General features: G+C 47.1%; 2 protein-coding genes across 2 annotated transcripts in view; both read right to left on the reverse strand.

The window, feature by feature from the left end:
* Positions 1 to 19,475, reverse strand: part of LOC119451006 (paired mesoderm homeobox protein 2-like) — a 91,475-nt gene that overhangs the window by 21,291 nt on the left and 50,709 nt on the right. The window lies entirely within an intron of this gene.
* Positions 1,224 to 2,616, reverse strand: LOC125946982 (prenylated Rab acceptor protein 1-like). Its single transcript, XM_049671241.1, has one exon. It carries the CDS (start codon positions 2,286 to 2,288, stop codon positions 1,659 to 1,661), a length of 630 nt encoding a protein of 209 aa, XP_049527198.1. The 5' UTR covers positions 2,289 to 2,616; the 3' UTR covers positions 1,224 to 1,658.

Raw genomic sequence — 19,475 nt, forward strand, 5'->3', positions numbered from 1 at the left:
TTATGGCCGCTCGACGCCTTTATTTTGCGTCTGATCGGTTCACTTTCCGAACGGAGAGAGAGAGAAATTACCGCCCAAGCACTCCGTACAGATGGTTAACCAGCGAAGCTGAAACGCTCGACCCCGGTGTTTACCACTGGGTTAATCCCGACGGTGCATTAAAGTCTTTCTCAATTATTGTCTACGTCTTTGTGTTTCTTAATGAGGTTACACACACGTGCGGCTGCGACGGAGAAAACGACGTCACTGATGGTACGCCCACAGTCCGCTGTTGTCCTACTGCCGCTTGCAATTCTTCAAATTTAAATTGCTTCAAAATTAAATATCTCCTTCAAGTAGAACCATTAATGAATGGCTCATACCCCCTTAAGCAATGGCTCATACCCCCGTAAAGGCGGCCTCCCAATTACAATAAATTCTCACGTATAGATTATGTTGTGTGTTGTATTGACAAGAAGGTAAAAATTCAGCACAAAGTATGGCGATACCGCGGCACAAACATGCAATACTCGCCTTTGAAAAAACTAAGTACAGCATACTAGATGTCTAGTCGGCGATATCTGCGTATTTATACCCGTCTTGGAGGCCTGAGGCCCCCAAAACGGGTATAAATACGCAGATCTCGCAGAAAAAAAGCTTGGCTAACTATACGACGTTGCAACTGCAGTGAAGCAGACGACGTCGCAGGGTGCTCTCGCTAAATTACCTCCGTGGTATAATTCTGTCATCTTAATGTGATCGCGTTGAAGAAGACGCAATTACCGTCCTCCGGAGACTACAAGACGGCTGCAGTGCTTTCACAACTCGCCATCGCAGGCGACTGACAACTGCAAAACGCTCTAGGACCCGTAGTCGCTCGCTCCATGCCCGCACTGTTCCCGCATTCCGAAAGCAGCGCTCACACTAAAATCATAATTATAAGAAGAAATGGTGGCCACATTCAGGCGCTGGATAGTCTGGTCTATAGATGTTCAATTAACGTGCCTTCAGAAATACGGTGCGGCATTACATTGCTCAAATGCAAATCGTTTACCATCGACTGTCATTGTGAGATGAGTTGCGCCGTAATTTGCTTTTTCTTGGAAATATATATTCCTTTAAACCTGCACACGATATCGGCTAACATCCACTAAACCTTTTTTTTTTATGAATTTCGTCAAACCCCCCCCCAAAAAAAAAAAAAAAAAATTCACCGAGTACTAAGATCAAGCAGTTCCACGACACGTTTTATTCCAGTTTTTCAGCATCTAGCAGTCCTTCACACTTAGTCCCAAAAAAGGAAAAACTTAAGCATAAAAAAATAGTGCAAATGAAAGTTTCTCAATGGGTATCCCGCAGCACGAAGCTCTTCGGCAGCATCTGGCGACTCTTTAAGATTCTTTGGTGGAGCTATAGTTTGAAAACTCCTGGTCTCAACCGTGTAATATGCAATGCTCACCGCGAGAAATTTTGATGAGAGATGTCCAATGTTTCACCACACCAGTCGCACTTCGTGGTCGGCGTAAAAGAAAATGAAGTAAGTTATAGAGAACGAGAGCACCTTGTCATCGAAAACTCGGCCATAAAAAAAAAAAAAAAAAAAAAAAAAAAAACATGACGAGAAAAATGTCTTGGAGAACGGAAAAGACAGCAATGTCCTTCAAGGATGACCCATGTTATCAACTTTTGCGGGAACGTGCGGCACCTTTGGCGACTGACTTGTTTGGTGAGCCACGCCTGGCATACAAAGTGGCATGGACCAGGCCGATGACCGTGATGGCACCGAAAGACCACAAAACGGCGGACGAGATGTCTGCGGCGTAGAGAAGAGGCAACGCCACCAATGTGGCCGCAATCAGCCTGTGGTTCTTGTTGAGCACCAGACTCGTGCTCCACACCTGAATCTCGTTGTCGTGGTTCAGCTTGAACACGGCGCACACTGCACCAACCGCCACGATGCTCGCCACGAGTGCCACGTTGGACATGACGCAGGCCGCCAGGATGCCGACGAAAATGATGCTGTAGTTGCAGCGGAAGCGGTGCACGTTCGACTGGATCCGCGTGGTGACCTCCTGGGACGACTTCGGAAGGGAAAACTTGGTGGTGTCCACGAACTCCTTCCACGGCTGTGCGCGGCGGAGCTCTTGGCAAGTCCAGGACACGATGGCACGGTGAACGTCAAAGTCATCCTGTCTGGAAGTCGAACAGAGGCGCCTGCGCGGCAGCACGTAGTAGGTGACTCGAGCATCACCTGAAGACGTCGGCCTGGAGTTCGGGGACTCCTGGACTTCTCCGTGTTCACGGTTCATGTCTTCGAGCCGCTGTGTTGGTAGATGATGGATGGATGGAAGCGATAGCTGTCCTCCTTGGAGGGCTCGGCAGTAGATTGACGTGGCGCTAGCCCTGCTTAGAGCTGTCGTGTCACGCGTCACGTGTCACGGCACGTTCGCTGATGAATTCTCGAAGACGAAGAACAAGAAGCGGAATTCCGGTAGAGAAAGGAAGAGAAAGACGACTCATTTTCTATCAATTTTCTTGCACTTAAGTTGCGCAATGTCTCTTTCTTAATTGATTTTTAATGCAATTAGCATTTTTAGGATACTTCACGCACTTTCCGAAATGTTCGTCTCTAACTGTTTTCCCGCCAAGTTGCGTCACTAGGTACAGTCGATGGGTACTCTGATGGGTCGAGAATCGGGCTGCGGTGCTGAGGGAACTGGGATCAAAAACGAACCGTCGGACCAACTTGGGTCACTGCGTATGTAACACTTTGTGTGTGACTCTGGGTATGTGCCACGGAGTATGCGCCGCATTTCAATGACCCTCTTTGGCGCCATCTAGGGCACCGAGTATGTGCCGCCGTTCAATGAACCACTTTGACGCCTACTTGGCTCATTAGGTGTGTGCCGCAGGGTATTTGCTGCTCTTCAATAAAAATAAATCCTTTAAAATTTCTCCCGTGCTGGGCGGAATGGAACAGAACAAACCCTTTTCATAGGCTAGTTCGCTCAATATAAACAGATGGTTCTTACGCCGCACCTAGTCTATAGTGAGCCTAAATGCAGCTTGCATTTAGGCTCCCTAACCCAGTCATTTGCTGCGTCAAGACTCGCCGCGTCGCCTTCGCGGCTGTTCGATTTTCGGTTGCGGCGGGCGCGTTCAGAGAAGGGTGGAATGCCAAAAAAAAAAAAAAAAAAAAAAACGTTCCTGTACTTAGATTTAGGTGTATGTTAATGAACACCGGACGGTAGAAATGAGTCCGAAGCCCCACTACAACCACGTCCCTCATAGCCTACTGTGCATTTTGAGGACGCTAAACCCCACAATTATTAAAAAATCGGTTAAAATTATATACGAGTACGTACTTTAGTAAGGCTGCTTCTTGTGGTTAGTGGATTCACAACTGTTCCTTTCTCAAATGGATATTTGTGCCAAAAGCTGATCAGCTCGCAGTGTTTTGTGTTCACAATGGAGAAGCATCGAAAAAAGATGCACCACTCTTAATGGCGATCTGCTAACACCGCTTTAAAGTAGCTATACTGTCCTCCCTGGTTTTCTTCGTCCTTCGTTTTTTTACGCCGCAACTCCGGAACAAAATGTCGAACCGTCATCTAACTCAAACCAAGGTTTTGATGTATCAAAAGAAATTTGCGATTTTGCGACAAGTATGATGGCCCAGATAGGACAGCAAATTTTATACGCGCTCGTTCAAGCTTGTAAACATTATTTTTCTGGTTTTCACAAACGTCCGGCCCATTGTACTGAAACTCACCGAGACTCACAGCCACGTATCAGAAGGAGTGCACTAATCAGAGAGTTTGCCGACCAATGAGTGGTTTACATGCTATGTTAAGTAAAACGGTTCGAAGCTGAACTTTTCGTAACGAGCCACAACCTGAACCACTGATGAGCGATATTATAGAGTTTTACATTTTGCGCAGCAAAGTGGTTTACAAAAGATTGCAAACATGTATGCAAAATATTGCAAGATGGGTACAAAAGAAAGCAAGCAGATAGCGGCCCTTTTTGTGGCTCCCTTTGGGTACCCAATGCCCCATTTGGGTGCACGTAATCTAAAACAAGTTAAGGACCGCACAAAGAGCGATGGAACGAAAAATCTTAGGACTAACGTTAAGAGACAGGAAGAGAGCGGTGTGGATCAGAGAACAAACGGGGATAGCCGATATTCTAGTTGACATTAAGCGGAAGAAATGGAGCTGGGCAGGCCATGTAATGCGTAGGATGGATAACCGGTGGACCATTAGAGTTACAGAATGGATACCAAGAGAAGGGAAGCGCAGTCGAGGACGGCAGAAAACCAGGTGGGATGATGAAGTTAGGAAATTTGCAGGCGCAAGTTGGAATACGCTAGCGCAAGACAGGGGTAATTGGAGATCGCAGGGAGAGGCCTTCGTCCTGCAGTGGACATAAAATATAGGCTGATGATGATGATGATGATGAATCTAAAACTCCCTAGTATGTTTTTTTTTGTGTGTAAGAGCTCACGTCTACGCTTACGCAGATCACCTGCCACCCCGGGCTGCCCTGGTTTGCACTGTATCCGGTGTCGGTACCGGTACTGCATGGCCAATCGTGCAAGACAGCAACCAGCACCCATCGCCAAGTGGGGGAAAGGCAAGTAATGCTTTGACATAAATTTCTGGCTACGCCACAGAATAGCTTCTGCTAACGTGTTGTCGTACTTCGGTAACCCACAAACAAAAATTAAAATGTCGAAAATGCCTTGGGTATAAAATGTGGTTAATAACATTTTGTTTAGTAAATGATTCGTGATCGGCGTGCTTCTTGTTGGTAATGTTGTAAGGAGATTGATTGGTGGCATAGAACGTTGATGGCTACTCCTTGTCTCATCAGGAAAGTGTATACAGGTGTAAGACTTCAAATATAGAGAATAAATGTAAATCAGTCTGAACAGCATAGCACATTGGTGCAAGCACGACTTTTAATAAAAATCCGTGTGAGCGATACACGATCGAACGAAAAAAAAAAAAAAATCACCAGCCCTTCCCCTGTGGAGAAAATGGGGGTAAGTTAAGCTTGTCGTGTGTGTATCTGACCTTGGTGGTGATTTCCTTTCGTTCTTTCTTTCGCTCTTTCTTTCTTTCGCTCTCTTTCTTTCTTTCTCTCTCTCTCTCTATGAATTTTCTTTCTCTCTCTTTATGTCTTTCTTTCTCTCTCTTTCTCTCCCTCTCTCGTTCTGTCTCTTTCTTTCTCTATCTCTCTTTATTTCTTTCTCTCTCTTTCCTTCTCTATCTCTTCTCTCTCTCTTTCCCTCCCTCTCTCTCCCTCTCTCTCTTTCTTTGTCTATCTCTCTTTATTTCTTTCTTTATATAACTTTCGTGGCGAGTTTCTTTCTCCCTTTCTTTCTTTCTCTTTCTGTCTCTCTATCTACCTTTCCTTCTCTCTCCCTTTATGTCTTTCTCTCTCTCCTTCTTTCTCTCCCTCTACATTTTTTTATTATCTCCTTATTTCTTTCTCTGTCTCTCTCTCTCTTTCTCTCCTTACTTCTTTCTCTCTCTTTCTTCCTTTCTCTCTGTTTTTCTTTTTTGTCCCTGGTATGTAACATTGAGCTTGGACCTTTTCTGCTCTATCACCAGGATCGGCCTACTTTTCAGCGTTACACCGCCGCTGACCACCACCACTGCCGACACTTGTGAACTTATAAAGCTTCGCTTAAAAAAAAAAAAAAAAAAAAGATAGGCGTAAATTAAAATACAGGAAAACAGCAGTGTGGATTAGAGAGCAGGGGGAGAGGGCGGCTGGAGAAGAGGACGGTAATCCTTCCCGGGCGCTGCACCACAGCACCTAAACCTACAGACGCCGCAAACACCAGATGCCGGTAGGCCCGGCGTTTCGCTTACACACACAACTGTAGACGATATCACGAAGGCATGTTTTAAACGGAGTACAGCTCAACGTTCGCATTGACGCCTATTGCCTATCTCCGCCACCCCCGCAATAGCCCTGGATGTCTGTAGAAACTTGACAATATATTTGCTTTATCGTTGCAAATGTCGTATTTATAACTCATCAGTTTGAAAGAAGTACGTTCGTGACAAAGGTATTTTATTTGTTATAGTACTTACTGTTGGAGTTCGGCGACTAATGAGCCTCGGAGATCGGTTGTGCGACCGCCAACTACCGTCCGCCAGCCATCGACCACAAATAGCCAATAAAGCTATTCGCTTTCAAAAATGCTTTGGTGACTGCTAGAGAAAGGACTCCGCGAACTGTGTGAATCGGTTTAAGCGAAGCTTTCAAGCTGGTGTTTGTGAAGAACGCTGTTTTTGTTAGCGAACGTTTGCAAATAAGAGCATACGACTAAGTTGGACAAATTTTCACCAGGCAACGCTTAGCTCAACATATACTTGTGGTGCTCGAACAAGCAGATTCTACACATGATGACGAATGACAGAGGACGATGGCATGACGACACTTGAAGGACCACGACGGAATGACAACGAATGTATGACGACGACGCAATGGCGACGATGAGATGACAAAATGGAATGGCCACGACAAAATGGCGACGATGGAACAAACACGACGGCGTCACGACGACAGTATTAGCACGAATGCATGACGACGATTGGATGACGTCGACAGCATTGGCAACTATGGGACGAGCACTACGGCATCGCGACGACGCTATGACCACGAATACATGACGACGACTGCATGATGACGATGGAATGACGACGTGTGTGATTACGACGTCTCCATGATTACGACGGCGTGAAGATGAAATAGTCTGACGACAGAGTGAAGACGGCGGAGTGATGACAGCGGCGTGACAACGAAGGAATTATCGTAATGGAATGACGACGACCGAATGGCGACGACGGCATGTTTGTTCTGGAGCTCACGTCCGCGCTTAGGCCTGCCGCTTCGGGGCGTCTCGGTGTACTACATACGGTGGCAGTTTGCACTATCTCCGGAAACGGCCAATCGTGCAAAATAGCAGCCAGCACTCGCAAAAGAAGGGGGGGGGGGGGGAGGAGGAGAGGCAAGGAAAGCTACGCTTAAACATCCGCCTCCATTCCACCCTGTGAAAGTGGGTGTACAGCAAAGCTGTAGTCGAAATGTAGCGTCCGCGACCGCGTTGGGGCGCCCTTTCTGTTTGTGCTTCGACACCGCGGTGGTCGCTGTGCATGCTCACAGCGTCCATACGCTTGCGCATAACCGGCGTTCATGAGTGGAATGTCACTGTAAAGTTTTGGGAAGTGTTTGCCATAATGTCGATTACGGTCGCTGCACACGCTGCGCGACAGATCGTGACTATACCGCTTGATGACGTCGTGCGATGACATCATGTCAAACGTTACGTCACATGATGACGTCATCATCAAGTGAAGATGTCGGTATGTGATGCCTCTTCGAGATGCAGCACACTGCACTTCCCACTTCTTTGCTCTCCCTCTTTGATCGGCTCACGATGACGAAACGTGATTACGTCATAACCTCATACGTCGCGTGAGGACGTCATCATACCAAAGGTCGCGCGATAACATCCTCACGTGAAACGTAACGTTAAGTGATAATGGCATCGCCACATCACGATGCCTGAGGACATCATGTGATGACGTCATCACGTCGAACGTGACGTCACGCGATGACGTCATCAAGTGATGATGCCACCTGATGACGAGGTGTGATGCCTCTTGGATAAGCAACACACTGTACACTTCCAGATTCTTTGCACTGTCTCCGGGATCGGCCTATGATGACGTAACGTGATTACGTAATGACGTCAAACATCGCGTCATGACGTGATCGCACCAAAGGTCGCATGATGACATCATGTCAACCGTTACGTTACGTGATAAAGGCATCGTCACGTGACGTTATCGTTTGATGACGTCATCACGTCAAACAGGACATCACACCATGACGTCTTCGTCAAGGGGTGATGTCACTTGATGACGTCTTGTGATGACTCTTGGAGAAGCAGAACACTGTACCTTTAACCAGTATATCTGCGGCGGTGCTGGAAGAGCCGCCACAAGGGGATAGGGCGGCGGGAGAAGAGGCCGGTAATACTACCCGAGCGCGGCACCACAACACCTAAACCTACAGACGCTACAAACAGATACTTAAGTGTTCTTTTCTTTTTCTCAATAAATGTTTTTCCTCCTCCGGCAGGTTCGGCTTTTCGCTCACACACATAACTGTAGACGATATTACGAAGGCATGTTTTAAACGGAGTACAGCTGAACGTTCGTATCGATGCCTATTGCCTATCTCCACAACCCCCGCAACAGCCCTGGATGTCTATAGAATTTTGACAATATGCTTCTTTTATCGTTGCAAATGTCATATTTAGAACTCATAAGTTTGTGCGAAGTACGTTCGTGACGACGTTTTTTTTATTTGTTATAGTATTTGCTGTTGGAGTTCAGCGACTAACGAGCCTCGCAGCTCGGTTGTGCGACCGCCAACTACCGTCCGCCACCCATTGACCACGAAATCTGGAGCCAAAGACAGACAAAAAAAAAAAAAAAAAAAAAAAAGAAAAGACCACACGATATGCGGACCCCGCGAACTGTGTGAATGGGTTTAAACGAAGCTTTCACATGTGCACATTTGCAAGTAAGAGCACACGACTAAGTTGGACACATTTTCACCGACAAAAGCATAGCTCAATATATACTTGTGGTGCTTGAACAAGCAGATTCTTCACACGACGACGAAGGACAGAGGACGATGGCATGACGAAACTTGAAGGACCATGACAAAATGATAACGACTGTATGACGACGACGTAATGGCGGCGATGAGATGACAAAAATGGAATGGCTACGAAAAAATGGCGACGATGGAACAACCACGACGGCGTCACGATGACAGTATTAGCACGAATGCATGACGACGCTTGGATGGCAAAGACAGAGTGGCAACTATGGAACGAGCACTACGGCATCGCGACGACGCTGTAACCACAAATGCATGACGACGGCCGTATGACGTCGACGGAATGACGGCGACTGTATGATGATGATGGAATGACGACGTGTGTGATTACTACAATGTAGGGTTGCCAGATGGCCCCAACAAAAAGTAGCCAAATGATCTCAAAATGTACCCAAAGATACCGAGACAAATTTTTTGTGACCCAAAAGTAGCCAAAAACATAGCCAAAAGTTTGATGATGTTCTGCAGGTGTCTTATAGATGGTGCAGATGGTTTACAGCGTATTTCCGGCTCCAAAATTACTTCCGCCGCATGCAACCAGCACAACAGTGGCCTCAAGATCTGCGTAATGAATTCTAGTGAGAGCTGCCACTCAGAGGTGGATTTGGACACCACTTATCGCTTCAACGAGCCGAAGGATTTCGTTTCCGATTGATTCATGACGCTATCAGTATTGACTGAGCCACGTTGTGAGCTAACTTGAGTTCACGACTCGCTTTACTCGAGGCATTTTTCTATAAGTGTCGGGCAAAATACTGCCAGCTCCAGCCTCTAGGATCAGCTTCAGCTGGTCACGATCGAGTGCCCAAGAGGTGGCCCGAGCTCAATGCATTTTAGAATAGTGATGCCTTTCCTAAGCAGGATCAATAAAATAAGCATGTTATTTTTATCCCGCTCTCTCTCTTTCTGTTTCTCTTTCTCAATTTTGTATTTTTTACTCGAAAGCAGCTTGACGCTGAGTTAGCAAATGCTGCCGCTTAGAGACACACTGGACTACTGGAGAAAACTTGAAACCTTCTCGCATTTGCCTCGTGCGAAGAAGGGACAGTTGTGACTGCAATAGTGCAAAAACGGAACGACCTGCTGGCCCGCAGCAGAAGAGGTGAATTAAAGTTTACAGTTTCACATGCCACCTGGATTACGGCGCTGGCAATAACCCAGGTGGTATTAGTATCGAAACGTTGAACTGTGCAATTTTTAAACAGGGATTCCCTGGCAAGATTCGTGCAATCTGAAAACGTGTGCGTAAGTTTCTGTGAATGCAGGCACGAATGCGTGTGTTGCCAAATTTCCGAGGGGGGCTGTGTACCTTACCTTCGGTGTGACTTGAAAAAAATAAAGAAATGTAATTCCACTAGGGAACACATAAGCGATGTTACCGTGTTTGAACTTTAGACGCAACCTCACAGCGACGACTTCGACCACGGTAGAAATGCGCTTGGAGTGTCCATGTATACAATTGCTATCGCAATAAAAGGAAATACCTCTTGGTCATTTACCTGTTATTTTATCATAGACAACCACTTTTGTTAAACCTAGTGAAAGCATTCTCACGTTCCAAAAATACTCATTTTACGGGTGGTCAGCCCGCCGGGGCAGACAACAGTAAAGGAAACGAGCCCGCGCACTCGGATTCTTCGCGAACACACTCGGCTCGACCAGGCTGGCGCACACTCCGTTACCGTCACTACGTCACACTAAGTGAAAATGGCGCACGTGCGTTCTTGCTTCTGCAAAAAGGAAACGCAATAAATATACTATAGCGCATTCGATTATCCTTTCTTTAATAAAACCGGTGGGCCGGCAATATCTGTGTGTTTCCAAAGACTAGAAGGGCAAGAGGGGACGGAACGGCAGCGGTCCTCCACGCGCACTGTGCCGTGGCTACCGATCTTGAGATAACGGCAGACGACGAGCGAGTACAAAGTGCGTCCACCGCAAGTACGAAGCGCGCTCGTGCCTGTGCCGAAGTTCGTGATCATGTGGGAGCCTCACGCAAGACCTTGACCCTACCTTAAAACATCCTCATTCTCAACTGCAATATTTCAAATTTTGAATGGCTTTATGCTTTGCAGATACAATAGTTGCCTTCGAATGCGGAATGAATTTCGGACATTTTGTAATAGAGTAAGAAATTTGCTGAATTTCTTACTCTATTCCGAAACAACGCACCACCAGACGCTTTTAAAACCAAATATGCGCATAAAGTAAAATTTACCTTTGAAAGAGGGGTCCTTCTCCCATTCCTTCTTATATGCACGGCTGTATTTTGCCCACTTGCCCATGCTTAGTTTTAAGAACGGTTTTCTTACTGAACCACGCGTGAAGCGGCAGCAGATGGCGTCCCAAAACAAAACGAGAGCTTAGTCTGGAAAGACGTGTAAACACGGCAGCGATGACTTAACGCCATCCATTCAGCGCCGACATTGCCTAAAACACAGCCTTTGAGATTGCCTACATAACTTTTTAGCAGCAATGAGCTTTGGGTTTTCATAAGCCGGCGTTCCCAAATTTTGTCAGTACTGACGTGGTACGCGGGACCCGGAAGTCCTTAATACAAAAATAGCCCAAATATAGGCATCTAGCCAACTCGGAATTTTCTACGCCAAACCGCGTAAAAGGTAGCCCAATTTGGCAACCCTACTACGATGGTATGACGACGTCTCCATGATTACGATGGCGTGATGACGAAATTGTGTAACGACAGAGTGAAGACGGCGCAGTGATGCCAGCGGCGTGACAACGAAGGAATTATCGTAATGAAATGACGACGACCGAATGGCGACGACAGCATGTTTGTTCTGGAGCTCACCTACGCGCTTAGGCCTGCCGGCCCGGGGCGCCTCGGTTTACTATATACGGTGCCAGTTTGCATTATCCCCGGACACGGGCAATCGTGCAAAACAGCAGCCAGCACTCGCAAAAGGGGGGGGGGGGGGGGGGGAGAGGCAAGGAAAGCTACGCTAAAAAATCCACCTCCATTCCGCCCATCATAAGTCATCATAAGTGGTTCTTGAGGGAAAGGGAAAGGTTGGCGCTATCTTCTGCAGCCCTTGAGGGAGCACGGCTCAGCGCCCTGTGATGGTGGATGCGTCCGCGACCGCGTTTCGCCCTTTCCGTTTGTGCTTCGACGCCGCGGTGGTCGCTGTGCATGCTCACGGCGTCTCTTCGTTGCATGCGTAGCACACGGCTTAACACGGCCGGGCTCGACTGGCGCGCGCGAGCCCGGCCGTGCGTAGCAATATGCGCTTTCCCCGTGGCCCACCAGGCGTCACACCGTCGAGATCAATGTAACGTCAGCGATCGCTTTCGCGGCCTTTCCGTTTGTGCTTCGACACCGCGGTGCTCGCTGTGCGTGTTCGCGGCGACCATACGCTTGCGCTTGACCCGCGTTCACGAAGTGGAACGTCACTGTAACTGTTTGGACAGTGTTTGCCATAATGTCGATTACAGTCGCTGCACACGCTGCGCGACTAAAGTCACTGGGACCTGGAAAGTACCGCATCCTCTTCGCCGCCGCGCCGCCGATTGGTCAGTTGCCGTCAGATGGTCACTTTCCGCCATAGATGAACCACGCCGCGTAAGAGCGGGCAAGCAGACAAAGCCATCGCTCGCACACGCCGCGCGTATGAGCCATCGACGAGGTCGGAGTTTTCGTTTTGTGTAATTTAGGGCATATGTAACTTTCGTAGACTTAAAATAAAACGACAGGAAATGCCCGGGTGCTGTGCTTTCGGCTGCAGCAACTACCAGGAGTCCAGGAAAGCGTTTTTCTCGATACCAATTAAGCGGGAAGAGCGACAGCAAGCGCCGTGCTATCTGGCTGTACCGAATAAAGCGCGGCAATTCCACTCCCACTACGTGAACTTGATGATACCGCAAAGCTGAGAGGCTTTGCGGTATCATCGAACTGCGTAAATGGCATAATGTGATCGAGGTGCTTGACGTGTTTGCTTTGTAGACAGCGGTTTGCCTTTCGAAAACAAAGCGAGGAAATGCTCAGAAATATCGATAACCGAGCAAAATGCCCGTCGAAGAACGTTGGAATGCGGGCGACTGTGTAAAAAATAACATAATGCAGTGAGAAAACCGGTGCAATAAAGATCTATCGACTTGTCAATGTCAAATATTTAAATATACACTTCCTCCTGTGTTGTTGTTTATGACTGTTTAAAACAACGGGAACGTGACCTGGATAACTCTGTTTTAGCATCCCTTTCCTTGTACTGCAGTCAGGGACAGTTTATTTTCGTCGAAGTCGATCTGTATCAGTCGTTTCGAGCGCGGGTAAATCAGTCGCCACGTTCGACAGCTATTACATCCATGCTTGTAAACGATGCGTGGCAACGCCTGATACCAAGTCAGCCTAAAAAATTCTGTGACACTCGAGGATCGGGTTCATTTTCAATTTAGAACGGGGGCGCGCATTTGAATGCTTCACTTTCCGAGTAGATGTAATTTATATCGCATCTAGCTAAGCGAAACACGGTTTTGTTTGTGGATTTCACAGGGCCCACTGCGACAACCATCGTGCCGGTCTTCACTGTAGCAAGTTTAGAAAACCCGAGGAAGAGCTGCGTTTTTTGCAGCGCCTCGAATAGCTACGAATTAGCCATGTGGGTAAAACAGTCAATGTAAGCAAACCCGAGATTCACGTAGGACTGCGACGTATTAATTGCTTAAAACACGAGTAATGTTGCTTAATTATGCAATTAAGCAATTTAGCATATTGCTTGGATAGCTTCCCAAGGAGCACAAAACTTATTGAGAAGAACAAACGAAAGGCCGGCCGCTCGAGCGCCCGTCCCATAGCTGGTCTTGCTGCATGCAAATTGGCGCCTGTAAAAATCTTCCGATCGTACTTATCTGTACTGCTTCGCACGCACAAAAGATGCACCATCTCATCTTTTATCTTAAGGACGATGAAATGCGTTTCGATTTGCGATAATATAAACCGCTGAAAGAGAAGCTACATAGCTGCGCTGCCGCCGCCCGAGAGACGCGTTGAACCAAATCTGGCAACAACAGCGCAGTGTTGCCTGCGCGCGCTCCGGCGGTTCCGGTACTTTCCAAGTTCCACTGACTTTATGCGAGACAGATCGTCACGTCATGATATCGCCTGACGACGTCATGTGATGACTTCAACACGTCAAACGTGACGTCACGGGATGACGTCATCGTCAAGTGGTGTTGCCACCTGATGTCGTCTTGAGATGCCTCTTGGAGAAGCAGCACATTGCACTTCCCTATTTGCACTGTCTCTGGGATCAGCCCATGATGACGAAACGTGATTACGTCATAACCTCAAATGTCGCGTGGTGACGTCATCACACCAAAGGTCGCGCGATGACATCATCACGTGAAACGTAACGTTACGTGATGACGGCATCGTCACGTCATATCGCCGGACGACGTGATGTGATGACGCCATCACGTCAAACGTGACGTCACACATGATGTCATCATCAAGTGATGATGTCGACGGTAATGCGATTAATATTTGAGCAAGGTAGCGACGCACCATATTCCTGAATTTATGTTTATTTAACGTCTATAGTGGTCATTCTGAGACTTCCGTTGCTTCGGCTATATGCGACATACTCCGGTATTGCCCTACTTTGCTATGGAACTCGCTTGCCAAGTTCACCCACGAGCACGGAGGCATGACGATGACTATATGACGCTCACGCAGTGACGATGAAGGAATGACGAAGGAATGACGTCGATGGAACGACGAAGGCGGTATAACGACGATGACATGACGACATAAAACGATGACCTGACGACGATGAGTTGACCATTCTTAAATTATGACGATGATATAACGACGACAGCGTGACGACGACATGGGGGCAATGGAATGACGACGAGTGTATGACGACGGTGGCGTGACTACGGCGGTATGAAAACAAATGGATGACGAAGCTGGAATAATGACGATGGCACTACCACGACGGCATGTCGACGGCGACCTGACAACGGATGCATGATGGTGGATGTCCGACGACGACGTAAAGACAACAATGGCATGACAACTGCGCATGATCACGATTGAATGACGACAGCATGATTACGATGGAATGACGAAGGCGGTATGACGACGATGGCACGACGACAATGGGATGACGTTACGAAAATGATGATGATGGTAAAACGACATCGTCACGACGTCGGCATAGAGACATTGGTATGACGATGACTGCGGGATGACGATGGCGTGACGGCGACGGCGTGACGAAAGTCGGATGACCAAGTTAGAATGACGACAGTGGAACTGAGAAGGAAAACAGAAGCGCGAAAGAAACAACGACGAGACGAGTACACAGGACTTGCGCGTGTACTCGCGTGTACTCCTCTCGTCCTTGTTTCTTTCGCGCTCCTGTTTTCCTTTTCACTTATGAACCAACTCGCCCAAGAAATGGTTTTACTAAGTTGATAGAACGATTACAACAGCATCACGACCGTGGTTGACAACGAATCCTTGACGAAGATTATATGACGAAGATGGCGTGATAATGGTGTGAGAATAATGGGATGACGACGAGTGTATGACGACGACTTTGTCATGAAGCGTGTATGACGACCATGGCGGCATGAAGAGAGTCGTATGACGAAGCTGGAGTGACGACGATGACACGACCACGGCGATATGACGACGACCGTGTGACAACGGATGCATGATAGCGACTGTCTAACGACGACGCAATGGCGACGATGGCGTAAACCTTACGGCGCCATAACCACAATTCAATGACGACAGTATGATTACGATAGAATGACGAAGAAGGATTAACGTCGATGGAACGACGAAGGCGGTTTGACGATGATGGCATGACGACAACGGGATGACGTTGCAGAAGTGGTGACATAATAAAACAACAGCGTGGCAACAAAGGTATAATGGCGACTGTGCGTAAGGAGGAACACTACCTGCCTTCCTTCACTGCGGACTTGGGATAATAGTGCAGTTTATGGCCGCTCGACGCCTTTATTTTGCGTCTGATCGGTTCACTTTCCGAACGGAGAGAGAGAGAGAGAAATTACCGCCCAAGCATTCCGTACAGATGGTTAACCAGCGAAGCTGAAACGCTCGGCCCCGGTGTTTACCACTGGGTTGATTCCGACGGTGCATAGAAGTCTTTCTCAATTATTGGCTACGTCTTTGTGCTTCTTAATGAGGTTACACACACGTTCGGCTGCGACGGAGAAAACGACGTCACTGACGGTATGCCCACAGTCCGCTGTTGTCCTACTGCCGCTTGCGATTCTTCAAAATTAAATTGCTTCAAAATTAAATATCTCCTTCACGTAAGACCATTAATGAATGGCTCATACCCCCTTAAGCAATGGCTAATACCCCCGTAAAGGCGGCCTCCCAATTACAATAAATTCTCACTAATAAATTGTGTTGTGTGTTGTATTGACAAGAAGGTAAAAATTCAGCACAAAGTATGGCGATACCGCGGCACAAACATGCAATACTCGCCTTTGAAAAAACTAAGTACAGCATACTAGATGTCGTCTAGTCGGCGAGATCTGCGTATTTATACCCGTCTTGGAGGCCTGAGGCCCCCAAAACAGGTATAAATACGCAGATCTCGCAGAAAAAAGCTTGGCTAACTATACGACGTTGCAACTGCAGTGAAGCAGACGACGTCGCAGGGTGCTCTCGCTAAATTACCTCCGTGGTATAATTCTGTCATCTTAATGTGATCGCGTTGAAGAAGACGCAATTACCGCCTTCCGGAGACTACAAGACGGCTGCAGTGCTTTCACAACTCGCCATCGCAGGCGACTGACAACTGCAAAACGCGCTAGGACCCGTAGTCGCTCGCTCCATGCCCGCACTGTTCCCGCATTCCGAAAGCAGCGCTCACACTAAAATCATAATTATAAGAAGAAATGGTGGCCACATTCAGGCGCTGGATAGTCTGGTCTATAGATGTTCAATTAACGTGCCTTCAGAAATACGGTGCGGCATTACATTGCTCAAATGCAAATCGTTTACCATCGACTGTCATTGTGAGATGAGTTCCGCCGTAATTTGCTTTTTCTTGGAAATATATATTCCTTTAAACCTGCACACGATATCGGCTAACATCCACTAAACCTTTTCTTTATGAATTTCGTCAAACACCCCGAAAAAAATTCACCGAGAACTAAGATCAAACAGTTGCACGACACGTTTTATTCCAGCTTTTTCAGCATCTAGCAGTCCTTCACACTTAGTCCCAAAAAAGGAAAAACTTAAGCATAAAAAAATAGTGCAAATGAAAGTTTCTCAATGGGTATCCCGCAGCACGAAGCTCTTCGGCAGCATCTGGCGACTCTTTAGGATTCTTTGGTGGGGCTATATTTTGAAAACACTTGGTCTCGACCATGTAATATGCAATGCTCACCGCGAGAAATTTTGAGGAGAGATGTCCAATATCTCACCACACTGGTCGCACTTCGAGGTTGGCGTAAAAGAAAATGAAATAAGTTAATGAGACAGAGAGAGCACCTGGTCATAGACGGAAAAAAAAAAAAAAAAAACAGTCACGAGGAAAATGTCTCCGAGTACGGAAAAGACAGCAATGTCATTTAAGGATGATCCATGTTATCACCTTTTTCGAGAACGTGTGGCATCTTTTTGGCGACTGACTTGTTTGGTGAGCCAAGTGTGGTATACAAAGTGGCATGGACCAGGCCGATGACCGCGATGGCACCGAAAGACCACACTGCGGTGGAGAAGATGTCTGCGGCGTAGAGAAGAGGCAACCCTACCAATGCGGCAGCCTTCAGCCTGTTGTTCTTGGTGAGCACCATCCTCGTGCCCCATACGGCTGCAGTCTCCCCGTTGTGGTGCAGCTTGAACGCTGCGCACACTGCACCAACCGCCACGATACTCGCCACGAGTGCCACGTTGGACATGACACAGCCCGCCAGGATGCCGACGAAATGATGCCGTAGTTGTAGCGGAAGCGGTCAACATTTGATTGGATCCGCTTGGTGACCTCCTTGGCCGACTTCGGAATGGAAAACTTGGTGGTGTCCGCGAAATCTTTCCACGGCTGTGCTCGGTTGAGCTGTTCGCAGGACCAGGACACGATTGTACGGCGAACTTCAAAGTTATCCGGTCTGGATGTCGCACAGAGGCGCCTGCGCGGCAGCACGTAGTAGGTGACTCGAGCATCACCTGAAGACGTCGGCCTGGAGTTCGGGGACTCCTGGACTTCTCCGTGTTCACGGTTCATGTCTTCGAGCCGCTGTGTTGGTAGATGATGGATGGATGGAAGCGATAGCTGTCCTCCTTGGAGGGCTCGGCAGTAGATTGACGTGGCGCTAGCCCTGCTTAGAGCTGTCGTGTCACGCGTCACGTGTCACGGCACGTTCGCTGATGAATTCTCGAAGACGAAGAACAAGAAGCGGAATCCGGTAGATAAAGGAAGAGAAAGACGACTCATTTTTTATCAATTTTCTTGCGCTTAATTTCCGCAATGTCTCTTTTTTAATTGATTTTTAATGTAATTAGCATTTTTAGTATACTTCACGCACTTTTCAAAATGTTCGTCTCTAACTGTTTTCCCGCCAATTTGGGTCACTGGGTCCAGTCGATGGGTGGTACTCTGATGGGTCGCGAATTGGGCTGCGGTGCTGAGGGAACTGGGATCAAAAACGAACCGTCGGACCAACTTGGGTCCTGAGTATGTGACACTTTGTGTGTGACTCTGGGATATATGTGCCACGGAGTGTGTGCCGCATTTCAATGACCCTCTTTGGCGCCATTTAGGCTCACCGAGTATGTGCCGCCGTTCAACGAACCCCTTTGACGCCTACTTGTGTCATTCACTCTTAAAAAAAAGGTCGTCATATTCACTAAGTAAATACTAACACGTTACTAGTCCCAAAAAGCACTACCTTCTTAGTAATTGCAGGTAGTAAAATGATGGTTAGTACTTTTCACTACCTACTGAAGCTAGGAAAAAGCACTAACTTAGTACTAACTACATACTACCTCGGTAGTGCAGTTACTAATGCAACTGACATATAATTACCAACAATACAATGGGGCCTATTCGATTTATAAGTGCCGCTTGCATTGTCATATGAGGTCGATGGTATTGTAAATGCATAAAAAGGTAAAATAATAAATATACATGAAAAAAAAGAGAACCGCGTGCTATCGCTATATACTAAGGCGTTAATTGATTGTATATACATATACGTAATGTTTACCAAGTACATGAAGGCGCACTGACTCCGGGCAAGAATGTACTACAATCTCCATTGAACAACGACAAGCAAGGAAACACATACAGAACGACCAAGGTGCTACGGAACAATTACTGAAAGAGCTACTTCACGAGTATTTATAGGCCTAATTAGAGGGAGAACAAGTGGCACCGGTGAGCACCTATGTATTTGGTTAAATAATCAAAGCTTTGTGCATAAATGTCTAAAGCCTACTGTCTGTACATATGTGTTATACGACGTCGCATATAACTGTTAATCCAACATAATGATCAACACTACAGTTTATCTCAATTTCGCATAAGACTATTACAATCACAGCATAATAGGCCAAGGCCAGACAAGTTAGTAGATGCTTAGAAGTTACTTAGTAAAAACTACTAAGAAGCATTTCTGGTTAGTAAAAGCAGCACTTACTAGCTTTACTAACCGCTGGCTAGTACCGAACTAGTCAGAAGGTAGTAAAATACACCTTAATCTAGTAAAAACGTGCATTTACTAGCTATTTACTAAGTTTATTTTTAAGAGTGCTGGGTGTGTTCTACTGGGTA

The sequence above is a fragment of the Dermacentor silvarum genome, chromosome 1 (assembly GCF_013339745.2).
Source record: "Dermacentor silvarum isolate Dsil-2018 chromosome 1, BIME_Dsil_1.4, whole genome shotgun sequence".
Taxonomy (NCBI): Eukaryota; Metazoa; Arthropoda; class Arachnida; order Ixodida; family Ixodidae; genus Dermacentor; species Dermacentor silvarum.